Below are 21,312 nucleotides of genomic sequence, written 5' to 3' on the forward strand. Positions count from 1 at the left end.
CAGATTCTTTGCTGTTGCTGCCTTTGTAATTGAGTAATGGTTGGATTTCTATTAAACTTAAAGCCGCCGATTCATATTTGAGTCAACGTGGTAATTTTAGCTTCTCTATTGATTTGTTGGGGGGAAATCAAAGGGTCAAGAGTGTAAATTAATAGCACAAAGTTCTGCTTCTGCTGCGAGTCTTCTTAGAGTTAGTAGTTCTCACCTAAATTGTATGTTGGGATCTTGTAAAAAGCCTTTATGGTACTTAGTTTTTTTTTGAGAGAAGGTAGTGTCTTGCGAATATTTGCTTTCTTCCAATTATGAGTAAACAATATCTTGATGCTATTCAAGTTTTTTTTCAGGAAAAAGATACTCAAAACGTGAGATTTTTCTCTGTATTATTATCCTTTTCTTTTATTATAATCAAAGGAATCCTACTTTGTAGTAATTGTAAAGATGAATATCCTTTTACAACAACCTCATCCATAATATATTTTTAACAAATACATGGAACTTACAAAAAACAATGAAGATGGAACGAAAGTGGCCCTAGTGATCAAACGTATCAACGAAACCACGAGAGAAAAAGAAACTTATCATACAAGTTCTTAGGAGAGAAGCATATTTCCATGATTAGTACTATTAACTTCTAAACGCAACTGGTTTTACTTTATTTTTCACATAGAAGTTTAGTAAGACTGAACTGTTGGCTGTGTTTGATTTTCAGTTTAGAAGTCTGTTTGGAATATTGAAATTCGAGATCACATATTCTAATGTCTCAAACGTAAACGAGTCTTTGGACCTCCGTTGGGTGAAAGTACTTTCAAACTGAAAACCAAACAAACACTAAGTATTCCAACAGCAAGAAATTACATGTAAAAGAAATAAAAAGAAGGGAAAGGAACATAATATACGCAATTGGGTTGAAGATTCACAAGAATTGGGAAATGTTTAGAGTGTGTCTAGTTCATGAAATTTCGATAGAGGCTCGTGAAGCAAAAGAGAACACACGTCTCTCACTTCAAATATAATTGAAGTGCAACAAATTTAACAACACGGAACAAAAGATTTGTCATACTTTGAAAACACCTATGAATTATCTTACAATGGCAATGCTTTCAGAGAGAACTAATATATGCGATACATGGCATTGTACAAAAAATTTAGTATTTTCTGGAAGCATTTCTTTTTTTGCTACAATATGTATCTTTTACCAAAGAAAGAAACATTTTTATCGTAGTACATCATCTCAAATCAACCAACTAATCTTATTTTGCGACTTACATGTACTCTTTTGAATTGTCCCAACCCTATAAATATCAAGATTCGTATGAAGGAGTTCCTACTTCCTAGATATAGATGAGTCAACTGCATTCTCTGGATGACATGTTGGCTGAGACTTGGCAAATGTTCCATCTTATAACCTGGTGCTGGCTTGTTTAGTTGTAGGTTTGGTGCATTCTCTTTTCAGCCCTTATACACAGACCACTAAAGAGTACATACCGTATGTAGTATGTACATTTTTGTGAAAGTTTTTAACCAACGTAAATTTTGTGGCTGTAAAAAACCGTTACAAAAGTGAGTGTAAGAGAGTGATATATGTACTATTTAGTGGTAGACTAATCATTACCATTCTATTTTTGGTTTGAAGACTTTATATAGATCTATCTACTCAGGTTTTGAATCTTTTGATCATGAAAATCAGCCATGAGTTGCGGAACCTCATTTGAGAAGTGTTGCTCTTATTTCTCAAGCAACAAGCACATCCAAACATGCCATTACTACTTAAGGAATGAGTCATTTGTAATGGCTACATTTTTCTTTTACTCATCATTTAGGAACATGTTGCTAAATCTAATAGATAACACATTAGAATATATAATCAGTTGTTTGAGCAAGAAAAGTTTCTAGCCAAGAAATGTTCCACTAGGGGCCTGCCTTGATTGAAGGATGATTAGTACCATGTTTGGTTTAAGTGTTGTCAAAATTCATTGTAAATAAAATTGTTTGTTGTAAAAGTGGGTCAAAATTAAAGTGATTTAATTTATGTTTGTATAAATTTATGGGAAAATGATTTTTTGTAAGGTAATGTGGTGCATTAGCAACATAGACAGAAAAATGGATCTTAAATGAAGGGATTTGCAACATCATTATGAAGGGCATAATAGATTAAAAGTTAAAGTTCTTTTTCACTAAGGAAGCATTTCTACTCGCAGTTAGTTAGGCTAGAAAGGACTATTGTAGTTGTTGCAGATCATATGACAACTATTAAACCTGCTGGTACCATATATAGGAGTGGTTTCATCAAGGCAAAATATGGAAAAAATTATGCAATTGAACCGACTATTTTAGCACTTTTTGTCAATGTTCATCAAGTCCCATTTGGGTGCGTTGAAGATAAAGCTAGTATCTATCAACTAAATAAAAATCTATGGGCCACTAAGACTCAAGTTCAAGTCAAATAGAAGAACCACAAGCCCACACTAACACGACCTCTCAAAAAGAGAAGGTTTGATTTTTGAAAGGAATTGAAGGTTCATGATTGTGTATATAGCTAGCATTGAGGAATTGAAGGCAGTGGTTTCTTGATGAGCTCCTGAACACTCATCATTTGTTCAGAGATCTCAGATGAGTTTAATTTGTACCGACGGTGTAAATTTTTTTTACACTATCAACCAATCAGATTTTAAGGATGTGAGAAAATCTCTCTTTTTATTTAATTTCATTAATTGACGTGGCACATCCTTGAAATCTGATTGGTTGACGGTGTAAAAAAACTTTACACCGTCGGTGCATCAAACTTTTTCTCATCTCAGATATCATCTCCATTATTCTTCTTCTAAGCACACAGCTTACCGTTGTTGTACTCATCAGGATTTATAATGAAATGTGTTATGTGAATGAAATTAATACGTACAATACATTAATATTAATTATATTGTTGGCTAATATAATTTACTACACCACATATTAACAGACTTCTTATGAAAAGTTCTTGACAGATATAGTATTTATTTTATAATATTTCAGTCAAAAAGATTTAAATACAATTAATAATTTTTTTATAATTATGTATATTAGTTATTAGATCAAATTATTTTCTAAATAAAAAACCAAAAAAAAAAAATTTCTAAACATATGAATATAATTCACTTTGAAAAATATCAATGCCAGAAATTGTTTATTATACTTTTTATTATATTTAATGACTCATTATGTTGTTTATTAATATTTTTTTATTTCTATATTATAATATTAATAATAAAAATTACATACAAAATTAAAATAGTAGTTATATAAATTTTAATATAATTAAATAATATTATATATTATTAGATATTAATTTTTTTGAAACTTGTTAAATATTAATTAAAAATAAAAAACATTAATTTTATATTAATTAAATTTAAACTATTCAATGATTGTGTCAAGTATTAATAAAAATATTTGGTTGGGTTGACTAGCTTGATTTTGAGGGTTTTTCTTTTCCAATCTCTTTGTATATCGTAACTTCTCCACTAACATTTTTTTTGAAACAACCTCCCCATTAACATTAATAAATTCAATTATTGATTTTGAAAATAAATATTTAATATATATGTTATGAAGAGTAAAATAAACTCATCCTCAAGATTTGTTAACATGATACCCTACCAGGGTGGGCATCGGTCGGATTTGGTCGGTTTCGAGCTCAAACCGTCAAAACCGATCAAATCTAAACATGTCATATTGTGAACCGCTTCCGTCCGCAAAGAGCCTCGGGTTGGACGGTTTTGGGTTGAGCGGGTGTATGGGTTAATCGGGTGGGTTCATTCGGATCTTATGCTAGACCTTTACCCATAAAATTCCAAAACAAAAATGAAGAAAGGGAGGAGATGATGACAGATTGGACGACGACGGTGCAAGATCTCGACGTTTCAGCCCTTTCCAGAGCCTACTTTGGTGGCATATCCATGGTTTGTCTCTGTTGAACGGAGAAACGACACAGCTGAACAGAGGTTAGTTCATGGAGGGATGGTGAAGATGCACAACAAAGTAGAGGAGATAATGACTCTTGACTCTTTCAAAAGAAATCAAATGAAGTTAGTACTTATTATACATATTATACAATATTCATTTCATATTTTTTAATTATTTTTAGTGTTAATACATTGCCAAGACAAAGCACTAAAGCATAGTTATGAAACTTGGACCGGACCGGCCGGTTCGACCGAGAACCGGACCCCTTACCGGTCCGAGCCATTAATCAGATCGGTCAAGCAATCAAACCGGTATAAACCGATTTGGATCGGCCGGTTCAGGGGATAAACCGACGAGTCGGCCGGTTTTTTGATGGACCGGTCAGTTTTTTTTTCCTTTCTGATTTTGCCTTTTTTTTGTCAAAACTGTTTTTAATGGTAAAACTGTAATTAACTTACATTCAATGTTAATTATTTGGTCAAATGATATTCAATTGAGAGTTATTTAAAAAAATTGTCATAGCTAGGACTTGAACACAGGACCTAGAGGGAGGAAAGCTAATCCAAATTTCCACTACACCATTTTGCTTCTTGTTAGGAAAAATGCATATTATTTTATATATATGATATACTAAGGTTATATTTTAAATTATTATAATTTTTTAATATAAACCGAGTCAAGCAATCGAACCAATGACCCAGTGGTTGAACCATTGACCCAGTGCCTCGACCGAGTCGATCACCGGTCCGAGTCTGATAAATATTTCCTATGCTGCAAAAGCTGCCATGCATGCCTATTGCGTAAGCTACTGAGCAACATCTGTAGCCAAACCAAAGCAACGTGGAAGAACAATAAAGCCGAATTTCAATATCTGAATTTTCTACACGGTCGGTTTCGGTTACTATTGGAAGAAAAATTGACAACCCGCACCCGCCCGTGTGTAACCGTTCCAACTCTACTTTTCTAACCGTGCAGCCCGAGGCCCGTTTCTACTCGTCCGAGAGCCTTCAATTGACTTCGGGTTTTCTGGGTTGTGGTCGGTTCGGTTATTTTGCCCAGGCTAGTCTACCTCATTCTTATAATCTTATCTAAAATACACATTTCACCACCCCTTATAAATTTTACAACAGAAAAAGAATCCGTCACAAAATCTTGGATAACGAATAATAGTTAGTGATGAATTTTATATAAAGGTGATTTTCATTGTAAAAGTTGTCACTAATTTTAATCTCTATTTTAGTGATGAAATATTTTGCCATCTCCAAAATTTGTCATTACATGCAAAGTTTAGCAAGTATTTTAAAGTACCTGCAAATTTTAGAGATGGAAGTATAATTCGTCACTAAAATAGATGAATTTTAATTAGTGGAAAAATTTACAATGTAAAACATCCCTTTATAAAGTTCAAATTAATTAGTTGCTTTTATACTCCAGCTCAGTGACAGGTCCATAATTTTTAAGCCGTGGCGTCAATAAATTATCATTTTTTATCTTAACCAAAATTTCCCATGATTCTAATTTTTATCCTAGCCGACAGACATAATACTAATTTTAGGCCTCATGATCAGCGCGATAAGCAGTGGGGGTTAATAAATGAATTTTTTAATTCACAAGAGTTGAGAATTGAACTCCAACCACTTGCTTAAGAGACACATTATTAAACTGCTACGTCAACTCACTTGTTTAAGAGACAAATGGTTAAACTAATACGTCAACTCACTTGATTTAATGAAGCAATTTACATACACATCCTTATAAACAAGAAGTAATAAAATATAAAAAGTTTAGTCCGGAAAATAATAAAAATAATATACATAGTATAAGATAACAATGAAAACTTTGTGGGGCAATTTTCCCATACCCTCTAACTTAACTTAGATCCGTACATGCTCTAGTTGTTTCCATTTTTTTTTGGTACATAGAAAACAAAGAAATTAAGGCTCTTCCATGTCCAAAGACAGGAGAGGCAACACCACCCTATGGGGAACAATAAGCTCAGTAAATGGACATTGCAGAGGCGCTCCCAATCCCGACATCCCGTTAGAGAATCTGCCGGTTCATTGCCCTCTCGAGGAACATGAATAATAGAAACCTCCCAAGCCCTTGAGAGCAGCAACTGAATTTCCAATAAAGCACTCCCTTATTTGTGGAACTGAAACTTATCCTTCCCTAACGCGTGTACCAAGTCGAGGCAATCCACCCCACAGCTCACCTTTGAACAATTTGGGGGGCATTTTATCGTGTGATGTAGTTGAATTATCAATTGAATGAATGAGTTTATTTGATTGTAAAAAAATAATAATTAATGTGAATATAATTTTAATAAGGTTTATATCTTTTGCAAAGCTATAAAAAATAAATCACAATTAATTGTTATGATTGCAAATAACATTTCATTTCCTTTTTTTAGCATCGGATAGATAAATTGTACCTTCAGGGGTTAATCTTTGACCTCCCACACCCAACTCTTGCCATTTGAACTATTACATCAGATCTAATTTTAATTATAAAATCACAAGAAAATGATATTTATGGTAAAGTATCAAACTCACTTGGTAGTAGGTAATACACCACTATCCTTAGAAAGCTGTGTGTTCAATTCCCGCTGCAGGGATATGTTAGTGAAAAATTTGTAAGCGACCTATGGTCTCAGAGCATGTCTTAACCCATAGTAATAACTAGAGTTGAAACCACCTAATTTTTTTCTTAAAAAATTTAAATAAATATAATTCTTTTTTTACTTTTACCTTATTCATAATGTTATGTGGCACAACATGCGTTTAACTTTTTTTTGTTAATAGGGAGTGGCTAACCCAAAAAATAAACAAAGTTAAAAAGTAATAACAATAGACAGTGACGTCACGTCATTAACATTCAACTTCAGAAGACGATGACACTCGCCAAAAGAAGAGGATAACATGGATCCCTAAAGGAAACATAATAACGACGCTAGCCAACCAATCTGCAACATGATTACTCTCCTTGTGAGTGAATGCCAACAAAATCCCTCCATGCATCATTAAGCCTGATTGTGTGCAAACTTGTCCGGAAAAGAATGGGAAACATCTTCCTCGAATGAGACTAACCGAATAGCCTCCGAGAAATCACTCTCAATAATGAACTGAGAGAATTCCAAACCCAAATGCTTTCCACCGCCGTTTGAATAGCTCAAAGTTCAGCAAAAATACATTTTACTTTCATGTGTAAGAGAAATCTTAACTTAACTATTGCTCGTATATAATAGCATTTACAACATGACTTAACCGTAAAATGGAATAGAAAATTTAATTAGTACATGTAAATAATAAATAAACATTCAATCATATGTTAGCATTTTATTTTTTAATTTTAATCTAATTATCATTATCACATATGACAAAAGGATAAAACTTAATATGATAAAGATGGGCTATTTTACATTCCATTTGTGTTTTACTTCAGAAACCTTAGCGTGTGGTTCTAAAACATACATTGAGGGACGAGAATGCTTCTGCTGATTTCATGACTAACTAGGGTGTGGCATTGGCGAAGCCTCTTTTTGTGTTTTTTTTTCTTCCTTAAAGCCTCTTTTTGTGTTTGAGCCCACTAGAGTTTTTTTTTTTTCTAAACCAAACTGCACTAATCAAACGAAACTTGACATAGAAGCCAATACATCGTTTATCAATGAACACAAGCCCAAGAAGGGAAGAGGACCGAATTTGACCAAAAAAAAAATGCCAATACATCGTTATGCACCAAGGCCATAGCCTCCCGAGGAACCTCCTTCACCCACACCACATCCGAGTAGACGGAGTCAACTAGAATTGTCCCCTTACTAGTGCGGATTATCAGGACATGCCTCCATAGCTCGTTATGTTTTTTTTTCTTTTACGATTATTTAACGAAAGATATTATGTAAAACTTATATGTAATCATTATTAAATTTATGAGCTAATGATTAAGGAACTGCATTTAGTTTTTATATTATTGAAAAATAATGATGCTGAATTTTTATATAAAAAAAAATTATGGGTAATTTTTCTATAAATAAAATATATTCAAAAGTTGAGATACTTGTCATTGCACTTGGCAGCCAGAGTAAAACAGTAGAAGTGGTTTTCTTCTTCTTCCTCAAGAGCTGCAAGTTTTCATTTTGATTCTCGAGAATCGGTGTTCCTAGTACTGTGTCCAGTTTGGTTGAAAGTTTCAGAATTGCAATGGAAAACTCAGAGAACGATGAACCTGACAAGAAGAGGCCTCATCTCACCTCTGTTTCTTCCCGCTCGGCCATGAACAAAACTGTAACCCCTTTTTCCTCTATCTCTCTTTCTCTCTCTAACTATGGTGGTTTTGCTTCTGCCATTAATGTTTGATGTTCTGTTGATATTTTTTTATTCTGAATTTTGATGCTTGCATTGAATTGTATGTGTGATTGAATTCATAGAGCTGTTTGATCATCTGGGCACCTTATGATTAGGCTCTTTTAGTGAAGAGGGAGTCAAATTGTGGATAAAGTTTTGTTCTTTAAGACATGGGGTGGCAATTTGATTGTGCTTTGTGCTCACTCACTACTTTGTAGGGCTGGGAAGAGTAGCAAGGATGGGTTTGATGTCTTGAGATTCTTTGTATTATGTGATGTTTGATTGGATAGGGGAAGATTGGGGGTTCAAATTTCTTGTTGTGCTTGATCTTGCTGAAAGGGGTGTTTTCATGTTATTGATATTGAGAATCCTTCATTTTTTCAAAATAATGTTGTATATTTACTAAAAAAATAGTGTGTATGGGCAAGGGTTTTTAAGGGCTTTGATGGGTTTAGCAAGTGTTTTAGAGGTGAAAAAAGCTGTTTGGTTTATTGTTTATCATCAGAACACATTCTATCTGTGTGGCAACAAGATCTTTTTTCATCATTGATTGTTTATGATTTCTACTAGCATAATGAGGAATGATTATGCTCCCTTCAGGCTGATGCAGGTGTCTTACAGTTCCAGAATCAGCAGCTTGTTCAACAGATAGATGTTCAAAAACATGCTTTGCAGGAACTTGAAGACAAAATTAGGAAATTAAAAGAAAGGCAAACTTCTTATGATGACTTGTTAATTAAAACGAACCAACAATGGAATCAGGTTATTCTTTATCATCATGCTCTGGTTTCCGTCATCCCTACTCTCTATTAAGCTTTTTATTTCCCTCTTTTGAAAGTAACACTACCATAAGAGGGGCAGGCACTGTTTGTCATATTCTTGTAGGATGTGCACATTTTCTTACTTTCTTATTTGTTTTTCTAGTTGGTTGATGATATGACTCTTCTGGGGATACGAGCTGGGAGAGGCAAAGAGACATTGCAAACTTTGCCGCACCTTGATAATCATCAAGGTACTTCCATTGTATATCTAGTTTCGTCAAGCTCTTTCTTGCAGTATTAGGAAATTCAAAAGACTGACTCGACTTAATATTAGGTCCACTTCCTTCGTGTCCTGCGGAGGATATATTTCTATGTAGATTAATCCAGAAAGATTCTATTGAAGGAAGCAGTAATAGTGAGATAATGAATTATGTTGAGGAAGCCCTTGCTTTGCGTCGGGCATCTACATGGGAGTTGTTGAAACTCCTTCAGGATTCCATTAATAATCAGATGGAAAGAATTGACATCATAGCTCAGGCTTTACCTGGAGATTTATTTTCAGAAGGTAAAATACATTTGATTTGATATCCAGTTGTTGAGTTTAATAGTTTTCGTTAATGATTGATTTGATATTTTTCTAGCACATATCATTGATGTATGATTGTTTAAGGAAAATTGCATATATGATCTGTTGATTGGTACTCATTCTTGGGTTTGCAGATGCTATCAAGCAAATGTCTATGATTGATGATATGACAAAAGAGGAGGCACATAATTTACGTGAAGTGATTGATACTCTCAATGAGAAACATAAAGAGTACAGTGCTAGTATTCAAAATTATATTAAAGAGGGCGTACAGGATCAATCTGACATCAAACGCTTTGCAGGTCTTTGAAATGTTTCTTTCTCTTTTTTGTTTTAACTAGTTATTTTTAAGTTTAGAATAACAAAGTGTGATTTTTAATGATCTTTATTATCATATACTATGGTTTTTAAATTGTTAAAGGCGTGGTTAAATAATGGCGTGTTTTATTGATGTATTTTAGTTGTAAGTGGCAGTATTATATGATCCTCGAAATATTAATAGCGATGATTTCTGGTCATTGCATGACATAGTTAGGTCCTAATGAACAGTGATTTTTGGACTATTTCGATGTAAAGAAGCATAAGTCAAGGATCTAATTCATGAAATAATATTTTGAGAAACAAATTGTCTGGTTCGAAAATGATTCAAATGCCAAATGAGGTAATAGGTCTGAAATGATGTGTCCCAAATACTCTAAATTGGTCTGCCTGAAACAGCACCTTCAATGCCTCATTCATGAGGGCCTGAAATGTGGAAGGTGCAACTGTCAAGCCAAATGGTTTGACTAAAGGCTCATAGTGTCCTATATGAGTCCTGATAGCTGTCTTCTCAATGTATTACCCCAATTTTAGGTCCAGTTTAGACAAAATAATTGATCCTCTAATTCATCCCCAACTCTATAATCACAGTTATTGGGAATTTATTAGGCACTTCTTTTTTATTCAATGCTATATAGTAAATCTTCACCTACCACCTTTTTTCATACTAAAACAACAGGAATAGGGTAGGGGCTTATATTTTGGCCTAATAATGCTAGCAGTCAGCATCTCATTCACCAAATTATCTATCTCAGGATTTTGATAGTGAGGGTACCGTAAGATCTAATATTGGGAAGTGGGGTACAATTTTCAGCTGCACTGATTCATGTTGGTGATGCTATCTTGGTTGGCAATAGTGCAATATCCTGTCCGAGTCACATTCTTCAAGAACTCTCTCCACCAGTCCTTTGGGTTCAAGGACTTGGGAGCTCTCAAGTAATTGTTGGGCCTGGAAGTGGCACAATCAGACCATGGAATAGCACTATGCCAAAGGAAATTTTGTTTGGGACTTCTCATTGGTGCTGGCCTCTCTGGTTGTAAGCCAGCCTCCACCCCTTCGGATCCAGCTGCCCCTTTAGAGTGTCTTTGTAATGAATATTTCAGAATGTATTTGATTTATAATTTTAAATGAAGTTTTTGTTTGGAAAGTTATGAAGTAGTGATAAAATTGATTTAGAAATCCTTTTGATTTACCCCTATTAGATAAGTCATTAAACCTATTCTAAGTTCGGTTATAAAATAAATTACTAATATAAAATCAATTTAATGTGTTCCAAACATGAAATTCGTTTTTTATTTGAATATCATTTTTAATAATGAGATCCTAACCAAAAAATTTATTTATGGACCGAATGAAATTAATTCCAATTTTGATTCATTTGGAATGAAATGTAGGTAAGCAGGCTTTTGCACAATGTAAATTCTTTTTATGATATTTACCGGACAGAAAGCAGTAGTGTGCTTTTTTCAGGTGATGAAAGGGTAGTTATAAGAAAGGACAAGCCAATGTATGTGCACTCTTTAAGGCTGATTTATATAAATATCATGAAAGCTATTGTGAAAGTCTGATATAATTCAAAAGTAATAATTATCTCAGTGGAGGATGACCGTTCTGTGGTCTCGTGCTTAGGAGGGAAATAATTGTCATTCTGCTACTGAATATTTTAGTAATAAAATAAAATAAAAAGGAGTTATAGGGATTAAAACTGGTCTGGTTAGAATTAATTAGGAATAGGTCTTCTGACCAGAAGTAATGTCCTTAGACTTATGTAGATTTTCTTATATAATTGTGGGTATCATATTGGTTGAGGCTTTTCATAATTGTCACTTAAGAGTATCTTCTCTTCATACTGAAAGGCGAGCTTGATGAGATTGCGGCTGAACTTGAAGAAAGCAGAAGAAAACTAGTCAGTCTGAAAATGCAAAAGGATGCAGCGATCGGGATCAATTCTCCGAATGCAGATGCAGTGAATGGAAACTTGTCTCCTGAAAAGCCTGCAGGCAGGACTATGAGTTTGCATGAGTTGAAGGATTCAATTGAGGAAGCGAAGGTTTTTATTGTGTAATTTTCTTTCTTTCTATCATTCCTTTGTCCTTTTTGTCTACCTAATGAAGATATATGCACGCATGATGTCATAGATAGTCGATGCTGATCGTGCCTCTGAGCTTCAAGATGCTCAGGAAGACAATCAAACCTTGACAAAGCAATTACAAGATCTTCAGGTTTGTAAGTTTCGATTATGTATGATGGTTTTGTCATATTTTTTTGAACAATTGAGATGCATTCACTACAGAGTTCCTTGTAAAAGTTGCTTTTCATGCTTGTTTATTTCCAGAATGAACTGAATGATGATAAGTATGTACGCTCTTCCCGAATATACTCTTTGGCAAATGATCAACTTCAACATTGGATGGCTGAATTGAACCGATATAAAATGTTAACGGAGTCTCTGCAGGTTAACAAAAATTTCCTTTTTTCTATGATGTATAACAGTTTGATCATAATTCAATATTGTTTTTTTTTTGTTTATCTTTTTACATACTTTTAAATGGAATTTCAGGCTGGCCGTGCCCATATCACAAAAAGGGAGAAGGAACTGAATTTGAAATTAGAGTCTGCTGATACTGCAAGGCATATGCTTGACAAATCTGACAATAGGATTGATGAGCTAGAGCATCAGTTGCAGAAGTGTATTATTGAGAAGAATGATCTTGAAATTGAGATGGAAGAGGCTATCCAGGATACTGGTCAGTATATCGCTTTTCTGTGTTTAGATTTGCAGTTTATATGATTGGATCTCTCAGTTTCATCTAATATTACATGTTTCAGGGAGAAAAGATATCAAATCTGAGTTTCATGTGATGGCCTCAGCTTTATCTAAAGAAATGGGAATGATGGAAGCTCAGTTGAAACGATGGAAGGATGCAGCTCATGAGGCTGTGTCATTACGTGAGAAAGCACATTCTCTACGAGCATTGTTGAGTGGGAAGGTAATTCTCACAAATTGATTTTGTGCCCTTTCATTTTCTTGCCAACCTACTTTGTCATAGGTCTTTAGTTGAAACTTATCTAGTTGGTTTGAGCCTGTGATGTTCTCTACATGGTTAATTCTTCAGAGAATTAGGATTCAAGTAAGTGTCAGTTTAAGCCATCTTAACTCTATAGTCAAATGCCAAGAAAAGATTCACTCAAAAGCTGATCTGTTGGTAAAAAGGCACAAGAACTGTTTTGACTTAAAGTGTGGACAAAGTAAAGTGCCATGTTATTGAATCATAAAAATATGCTGTGAAGTTGGTAGGTATGCATTGTAACTCCAAATTTCAATATCTTTGTTTAATGAATCTGACATAGATATGCATGTTAAAGTTATAGATCGTGAACAACAAAAGTTCAATTTGGTATAAGCTAACAAAAGTTTCCAATTGTGTGGTAATAAATTAATGCTTATTGTATATGAAAAAATATGGTTAGTATATGGTAAAATGTGGTTGTGAACCAACCTATAATTTTTTTTTTGAAATAACTTGTTGGATAGAATGACTTGAGAAACCGTGTTGGTTACAACATACAGCAAGAGCTTATAAGCAGGTTCTTTCCCTTGAATACACACAGTACATGCTTTTTTAGCATTAAGATCTATTAATTCCTTTGTGTTGAAGCAGACTGCCGAAATTAAGAGCCATGCAAGCAAATGTGTTGAACAGGATTTGGAAATCAAGTCGTTAAAAACATTGGTAAGTTTTCCCTTGGCTTTATCTTTGTGTTTCCTTTATCTGTGTGTATTTTCTTCTTCAATGCATCTATTGTATAACTGTAAGTCAGTAATACTTCTCAATTTCTTCATTTCTTCAATAAGCCACTTATATATTACCTTCTGAATTTGGAGGATGCTTGCTTCATTTTGTGTTTCACAAGATTCTCAAACATTATTTGCATTGTGATTTTAGAGGACTTCTAGATTGTCTATAACTAATCTTAAAACATCTAATTATGATGTTCTGTTACAGATTGAGAAGTTACAGAAGGAGAATAAGGAGTTAGAAGTTGTTCTGGATATGTATGGCGAAGAAAATTACGATAAAAGGTATGCTGATCTAAGGTTGTTAAGTGGTGGCTGTGTTTAGGATGATAGCACACATTTCATGGGTGAAGTAATGGAAACACCTTCTAGTCGTTCGTCTTTGGTTTACCCCTTGCTCATTTTAATATTGTCCAACTTCAAGGTTTCGATGTTCCTTTTACATTCATTTCACTTTGATTATAAGAAGCATCAAATTTTGTCCTCAAATGTTCCTAACAAATTTTCTTCAAAATCTTATTTACATGTAGTTTTGTTAACTGACTAGGAAATCTGTTTTGCATTCAAAACACAATTTTGTTCTCCCATCTAGCTGGAATTTTCATTCATGATATGCTATGTAATTTGGATTTCAGATTGGCAGAAGTTAGAGAATCTGAAAGTAAAGCTTGCTCTCAAGCTGAAATGCTGAAAAATGCATTAGATGAACATAGTTTAGAATTAAGGGTAAAAGCTGCTAAAGAAGCTGAAGCCGCTTGTGAACAAAGGCTTTCTGCTGCAGAAGCTGAATTGGAGGACTTAAGGGCCAAAGTGGATGCATCTGAGAGGTTTGTGTTTATGTATACTTCTACATTGGTTATGGATTTGCTGCATTGACAAACTGGTGAAGTGTCCATTGTTTTTCCTTCCTTTTAGACCTATCTTCCCAAGGGTTTCCCCTTCACAAAGGATCTCTCCTTTCACAACAAAAGCAATTGCATTACAGAATGAATGTCTCTGTTCTGAATTCCCCCTACTTATCTACTAATCTCTTCTAAATATCTAAGGAATCTAACTAACTAGTTGATTATCTACTATCCTTATCATGTCCTAGCAATACATGCTCACAAATACATAGGCCCACTTTATTAGAATGGTGAGTGGCAAACACCGAACTTTTGATCACTTAGTTAAAAAGTTCTAATACCATGTCTTGAACCAATATTTCTACAATTTAAGTTGAGGTGATGCTATATAAATGGTTCTAGACTTGCGTATTTAACATGCACAGTCTTAAAAATCAGAGATTTTTGAAACATGTGTGTGGTCTAAATAACACGAATGTCTGTATCAGCTGTTTGATACTGCAATTTTAGCACACTTGCTAATATTTCTTTGTCAGATAGAACTGATATGTTTTTTTTCTTTTTAGTAGCCTTCTTTTTTTTGTACCTATTGTGTTCATATGAATTGAATAAAAAATGATTGTACAATATGTCATTGTTAATGAAACAATTAACACATGCCTTCTCCATTTTTATCCGCCTGTATTCAGAGATATCTTGGAGATGACTGAGGCTATTAAAGTTAAAGATGCTGAGGCAGAGGCATATATATCTGAAATTGAGGTTTCCTATCTAACTTGACTTTTCTTCCCCCCTCGTCCTAGGTTAACAGCAACAAGTTACTTATGGTTATGCTCTAACTCTCTTTTGCTCTAACATACTTAACTGCAGACTATTGGTCAAGCATATGAAGATATGCAGACACAGAACCAACATCTGTTGCAGCAGGTGACTGAGAGGGATGACTATAATATAAAGGTATGCCTTATTGTTAATCTCTAGTAAATGCCACCTTGCCATGATCTTCACCGTTTTTCCGTGCACAAAATTAATGCTGGTCGATAGTGAAAGTTTTAAGCTATTGCTATGAAATGCCTAGGTTATAATTTAGGATTTTGCTAGCCTGGTTGATGAAAAAATAAAGCATCTACTTTGTAACTAATAAAACATTAACTTATGCATTGATTTCTTTGATAAGAAGTGTATTTAAAATTATATGTCATTATTTTGATTTTGAAAATACTTGTTTATTTGTTACATGTAATGAAAAACCATTTCCTAAGTATCAAACTTTTGTTAGAAATATAACCATTCATGTGTCCCTTACCTAAAAGCTTAAGCTTTTGGGATAGTTGATTCATGACATGGTATTAGATCCTTTGTGGAGTTCAATCCTTGCCGCCCCCAATTCTTCTAATAAAAAAAAGTTGGATTTCAGCGCATGACAGGTGGGCTTGTTCATTGTTCACGCTTCAAGCCTAACTGGGCTCTTGCGTGAGGGTGCGCGTTAGAGATATAAACCATTCATGTGCCCCTTGCCCAAAAGCCTCAGCTTTTGGGCTTTTGGGATAGTTGGTTCATGATACTACTATAAATAATAATTGGTCTTGTTAGAATTTAATATTATGAAAAGTTTTAGAGAACTGTTGGGCCACATCTCCCAGAATCAACTCTGGACCTTCCTAGCTGATAATTTATTTTGGCAACTACCTCAATATATCAGTTTTCACGGTGGATCTTGGCGGTTAAAATCTTGTTCTAAACAGGAACTGTATGCATAGAAAGTGGTGCTATTTCTGAAAACTGGTGTGTGTATGTGTTCTGTTCTTTACCCAAATAATTCCATTTTTGGTTAGAAAGACTTTTTTTCTTATCCTATTTGTAAACTTAATGCAGCTTGTATCAGAAACTGTGAAGACAAAACAGGTGCATAGCACTTTACTGTCTGAGAAGCAGGTCTTAGCAAAGCAACTTCAACAAATTAATTCTAAGATAGAAAATGCAAAGATGAGAATTACACACGGTGAACAGCAGGTCTGACATCCTTTGCTTCCTGGTCTCCTACTAATATATTTTTGTTTTGATATTCTGCTAACCAACTTCGCTTCTGCTCACTGTTGTAAACTATAATCTGAACCCAGCAGTTGAAAGGTATTCTATCAGAAGCCGCTAAATGTACTCAAGATGAAAAACACCTTGCAGTCTCCCTGGAATTCGCAAAGTGGGAATTGGCTGATGCTGAGAAGGAGTTTAAGTGGCTCAAGTCTGCTGCTTCATCTTCAGAGAAAGAATATGATCAAATTCAGAAAGATGCCAAAGCTTTTGAAATGGAGTTGGATCGTGAAAGGTATATTTCTTTCTAAAGAGTTTGGTACAAATGGATAAAAAGGGTAGTCATGGAGCTTAAGAATCTTGTTATATGGTTTGATTCAGATGCAGTCTTAGTTGACTGTGGTTGCTTAGTTTGGCTGAAATCATTTATGCTTAATAGTTTTATGAAAAACTCAAAAAGTTTATTACAAAATTAAAATAAATAGTTTGGCTAAACATGTAGATTTAAGATGATATACATTTTTGCAAAAACAAAAAGTTTATCTTTTAAGACCAGTGTATCTCCCTACTCATCTAGATGAAATTCAAGTGCTATGATACGAGTGTGCACTATCTCTTACCGCATGTTTGGAAACCAATAAAATATCACATTTAAGTAGAATCTATAGTCAAATAGATGTTAAAATGAAAAGCTACTGTGTAGCTGCTAGGTTCTAGACTTCTAGCAATCAGGAATCGATTTGTGATCAATTTGATGGATATCTAAACATGAAACTATGCTGTGTTTGGATTCCAGGAAGTTTGGTGCAAAATTTGCACTGCATAAAACCTGTAAATTTTATGCATTACATAGTTGACATTGGAAAAATTACTATCTTTGTATGAAATGCACTCTCAAGTGGCTCAACTCATTCTGATCTTATGATGTTATGCAGGAGTTCACGGAAGAAACTTCAAGAAGAATTGAGGGAATTGAATAACCAAATTGCTGAGCTGAGTTCTGAAACTGGAGAAGCTGCAATACAAAAACTCGAAGAAGAAATAAGAGCTTGCAAGAACATGATCAAGTGCACTGTCTGTTCTGATCGTCCAAAGGAGGTAAAAACAGACCAACTTATCCCACTGTGGTTCTTGCTTACGTTGTAGTTAAATTAAATTGGTTGTTTCAAGTATAAAACTCGCCTTGACCCAGCTGGTCCGATGGTTGAATCTGCCGGTAACTGGTCTGAGTGACATGTTAAACCAGTTAAGTTTAAGATTTGATGTGACTTGGTTCGGCCCGGCCAGTTTTCACAAAAAACCGAGATGACTCGGCTGATTTGTATATTAATAAAAAAAATACATATAATGAAAGAAAACAAAAAGTCTTAATAACACTGAAGACCACCTAAAATAAAATCTATTTAACAGCAACACCTAAGAGTTTGATCTTTATTTGGCGCAGGTTGTGATTGTGAAGTGCTATCATCTGTTCTGCAATCCATGCATACAAAGAAATCTTGAGCTACGTCACCGTAAATGTCCTGCCTGCGGAGCAGCATTTGGACAGAGTGATGTTCGCTTTGTCAAAATATGAGACTGATGTTAAATTTCTAGTTGTTAGACGTTTGATTATTGTTTTGGGTCCTTGGACAGTGCTGTTGGCTTTTATTACCTGCATCATAGTTTCAAATAAGCATTCTAATAAGGCTTAGAGGAACTTATTTGATCTTATCTTATAGTATAATCACTTATTCAAATAATTGAAATTTTTTGTGGAAATAGTTTATGATTATTATGACTCAAGGCTGAGAAGCCTATATTTATAGCTAGGGAAGTCATTAGTTACACTCCAAGAGTTCTCACACTAGTAAATCCCCCCTCATGCATTATCTCGTATAGCTCGAATACACACCACGCGAAGACTTTTCTTCTCCATAGCATTCCACAACATTTCCATAGACATAGTCATATGCTTTTTCCAAGTCAATAAAAATCATATGCAAGTACGTGAATTTATCCCAAAATTCTAAAGAATAGAAAAACGCTAATGATGAACACACAGCCTCTCTATGTGCTCTCAAATTCAGAAATTGAAGATTGTGAGCATGTTAATGTGTTAGAGCATGGGAAAACCTTGTATAGCCGCAAGTCCACTGTTGGTAATCTATTACCATACAATGTTGTCCCCTTCATAAAAGCACATGAAAATCATTTTAAAAACATTTTTCCTAAAGTTTCTAAGTCTAAATGAAAACATTTAAGTTCAATTCTCAATTGATTTAAACACATTTTAAAGAGAGCATTGACAACTTAAGAACTAAGTATGGAGTCATCCCTTGTGAGATCTAACTAAGAAAGCAGTAAAAGTATTACATAATCTTTAAAGTCTTCAAGCTACTCATTCTTTTCTTCTTTTTGTATAGTGTTGTTGTCTTCATCAAAACTCTGCCAAGTTAGAAGCATACATTCCTTGCACTTCCTGGACGCGTCTGCTACTAGTGTAATTAAGCTCAACTTTGATGCTTCGATTCTCTTCAAACATGGATGTGTTCCGCCTTGTAACTCAGGACCATTTGGGGGATGTTCTAGTTGCTACAACTGCTTCTCTAGACCAGGTTTTTTGTCACCAGTGGTAGTGGATGCTCTTTTGCTTTCGTTGGGCAATTTCTTTGGCTACTGATTTGTGTTTCCATTCCGTTTGTTTTGAAACATACCATCACTAACTGACTGTTTGGTATTTAAGGGAATGCCTCAGATGACACCTCTTACCTTAGTATCATTGTTAATGATTGTCGTGGTCTCTCTAGAGATTTTGATTTTAAGCAACTTTCTTTTGTCGTGTGTCACTGATTTCTTACCTCGAAAATCCTTTACTTCTCTAATATATTTTGAGTGGAAAAAGTTCCTTCAAATCTTTTATCTTTCATTTAGAATGATGTAATAAGCTCTAGCCATGGTTCTTCTTAATTATTGAAGTCGCTTTAAAAACCATAAAAGAGAAAGCAACAATGCTCTTGTTATGGGTCAAACTAAAAGTACTAAACACAAACATTAGAATCTCAATACAAACATTTTTTTTCTACAAATATCCGGTACCCAGTCACCTTTTGGGTGCCGCGAACCCGAGAGTTCTTCCCACACACTCTGCGTTGCCAACTAAGCTACCCCTCTTTGGTAAAACACAAACATTTAATCTCAATTTCATAACATAAACTATTTATTAAATCCAAACCTCAGAAGCAACTACAATCAGTACTGGAAAAACTAGTCTAATCAATTAGCCAATTGCCAACATTGATTGACATGAATGAAAATTCAGAGCTGACCATATCATCCATCGGCAAGAGACTTCTCCTCCTCCAACATCTGAATTCTCTGCCTCAACACATGAATTTCCTTAACCAGATTATCAATTCTAGCTTCATTCTCTGTCTTCACCTTCATCAACCGCTTCACTTCCTTCACCAATGACTCCAGATCCTCTATCATTCTATGGTGGAGCTTCGGCGCCGCTGATTCCTTGTTGTGCACGTTGGCAAAGCTGTCCTCCGCCGTCATGGTGAATTCTACAAAAGAAAACACAAAATTTGGTTTGATTCACCTATTGAAAGCTCTTTGTGCATATATATATATATATATATATATATATATATATATATCTTGAGCATATCTTGATATTATTTAAGTTAATTTAAAATTCATATTTAAAGGTTTGTAATATTTTCTTTTAACAAATTTTTATTTTTATATCAAAAATATCTACCTTCAGATAGTGGGAAGACTTAACTAACTTCCTCCTGCACTTTCTCCTTTCTTCTGGTTTCACGTTTCCTATTTTTCTGTTGTTGCACATTCAGCACACGTTAAAAACAAACGTTTACCTATAAGGGGGCATTTGTTACATGGTTATAAAATAGTATATTTCCGGGAATATGAGGTGTGGAAAAGTAGATACCCATATTTAGTAAGAGATTATGAAAATATATACTAGATATGACATATTCCCGGTAAATTATTTGCACTTATTACCGTAGTGCTCTATTCTCAAGGTGAGTATCAAAGATTTCCATGAAAGCTGAGATAGTGGGAGTGCAGTTTTGTATAGTAAAATTCCATTTTGCCCCTTTCATTTTATTTATTACTCACGTTTGTCCATAACCATTCAACCATTCCATACATTTCGGCATTTTTAGTTGCAAGTTGTTGCCTCAATTAGCATCTTCTGCTTTTATTATAAAAGAACATGACCTGGTCGCTATTTTATTGGAAGCAACAAATTCTTTTTGAAAAAGTAAGCAACAAATTGAATTTAAGGAAATGTAGTCTGGTGAAAAATATGTTGAAAAAGTGATAAGTTTTTGACTTTTTATTTTGAGTTATTTAATATAAAGCTACTATTTTTATAAAGTTTTTTTAAATGACTATTGTTAAAAAGTTTGTTTTTGAACGAGACTATTGTTATAAAGTTGTTTGTGCATTTTTAATACTTACCTTGAAAAATATTTAAACGTATTTAAACATTATATATAATAAGGCCAATTAAGGAATTGCATTTTTTATTCGCATTCCTGACCAAATGTATGTTTTAATTATTTTTTACCTTCAATTTTTTTAAATATAAAAGAGATTCTCGGAAATTGAATTTGTTACTAAACACATTTTTTTTTAAGATTTCTGGGAATAAGAATTTCATCTCAATATTCCCTA

General features: G+C 34.1%; 1 protein-coding gene and 1 long non-coding RNA gene across 3 annotated transcripts; one reads left to right on the forward strand and one right to left on the reverse strand.

The window, feature by feature from the left end:
* The first annotated feature begins 7,999 nt into the window (after positions 1 to 7,999).
* On the forward strand, positions 8,000 to 18,397 carry LOC130733504 (E3 ubiquitin-protein ligase BRE1-like 2). 2 transcript variants are annotated; one of them, XM_057585720.1, is made up of 19 exons: positions 8,000 to 8,222; positions 8,883 to 9,044; positions 9,207 to 9,294; positions 9,378 to 9,608; positions 9,764 to 9,931; positions 11,805 to 11,998; positions 12,087 to 12,170; positions 12,284 to 12,403; positions 12,509 to 12,695; positions 12,778 to 12,938; positions 13,611 to 13,682; positions 13,956 to 14,032; positions 14,383 to 14,574; positions 15,282 to 15,354; positions 15,463 to 15,549; positions 16,468 to 16,605; positions 16,713 to 16,918; positions 17,559 to 17,721; positions 18,068 to 18,397. In XM_057585720.1, the coding sequence occupies exons 1-19, from the start codon at positions 8,139 to 8,141 to the stop codon at positions 18,197 to 18,199; spliced, it is 2,619 nt and encodes an 872-aa protein (XP_057441703.1). In that variant the 5' UTR covers positions 8,000 to 8,138; the 3' UTR covers positions 18,200 to 18,397. The 2 variants fall into 2 exon arrangements, with proteins under 2 accessions (XP_057441703.1, XP_057441705.1); XM_057585722.1 differs by having other exon boundaries at positions 16,716 to 16,918.
* Positions 18,398 to 19,543: 1,146 nt separating this feature from the next.
* LOC130731578 (uncharacterized) lies at positions 19,544 to 20,526 on the reverse strand. Its single transcript, XR_009016750.1, has 2 exons — positions 20,369 to 20,526; positions 19,544 to 20,171 (listed from the first exon to the last, which is right to left on the reverse strand). It is a non-coding gene; the product is annotated as an uncharacterized LOC130731578 (long non-coding RNA).
* Between the last annotated feature and the right edge of the window lie 786 nt (positions 20,527 to 21,312).

The sequence above is a fragment of the Lotus japonicus genome, chromosome 1 (genome assembly GCF_012489685.1).
Source record: "Lotus japonicus ecotype B-129 chromosome 1, LjGifu_v1.2".
Taxonomy (NCBI): Eukaryota; Viridiplantae; Streptophyta; class Magnoliopsida; order Fabales; family Fabaceae; genus Lotus; species Lotus japonicus.

Coding starts and splice junctions, on each gene's coding strand:
- LOC130733504 (XM_057585720.1), top strand. CDS start 8,139: ATGGAAAACTCAGAGAACGATGAACCTGACAAGAAGAGGCCTCATCTC. Junction 9,609..9,763: donor TGGAGATTTATTTTCAGAAG/GTAAAATACATT, acceptor TTGGGTTTGCAG/ATGCTATCAAGCAAATGTCT. Junction 12,939..13,610: donor GAGCATTGTTGAGTGGGAAG/GTAATTCTCACA, acceptor GTGTTGAAGCAG/ACTGCCGAAATTAAGAGCCA.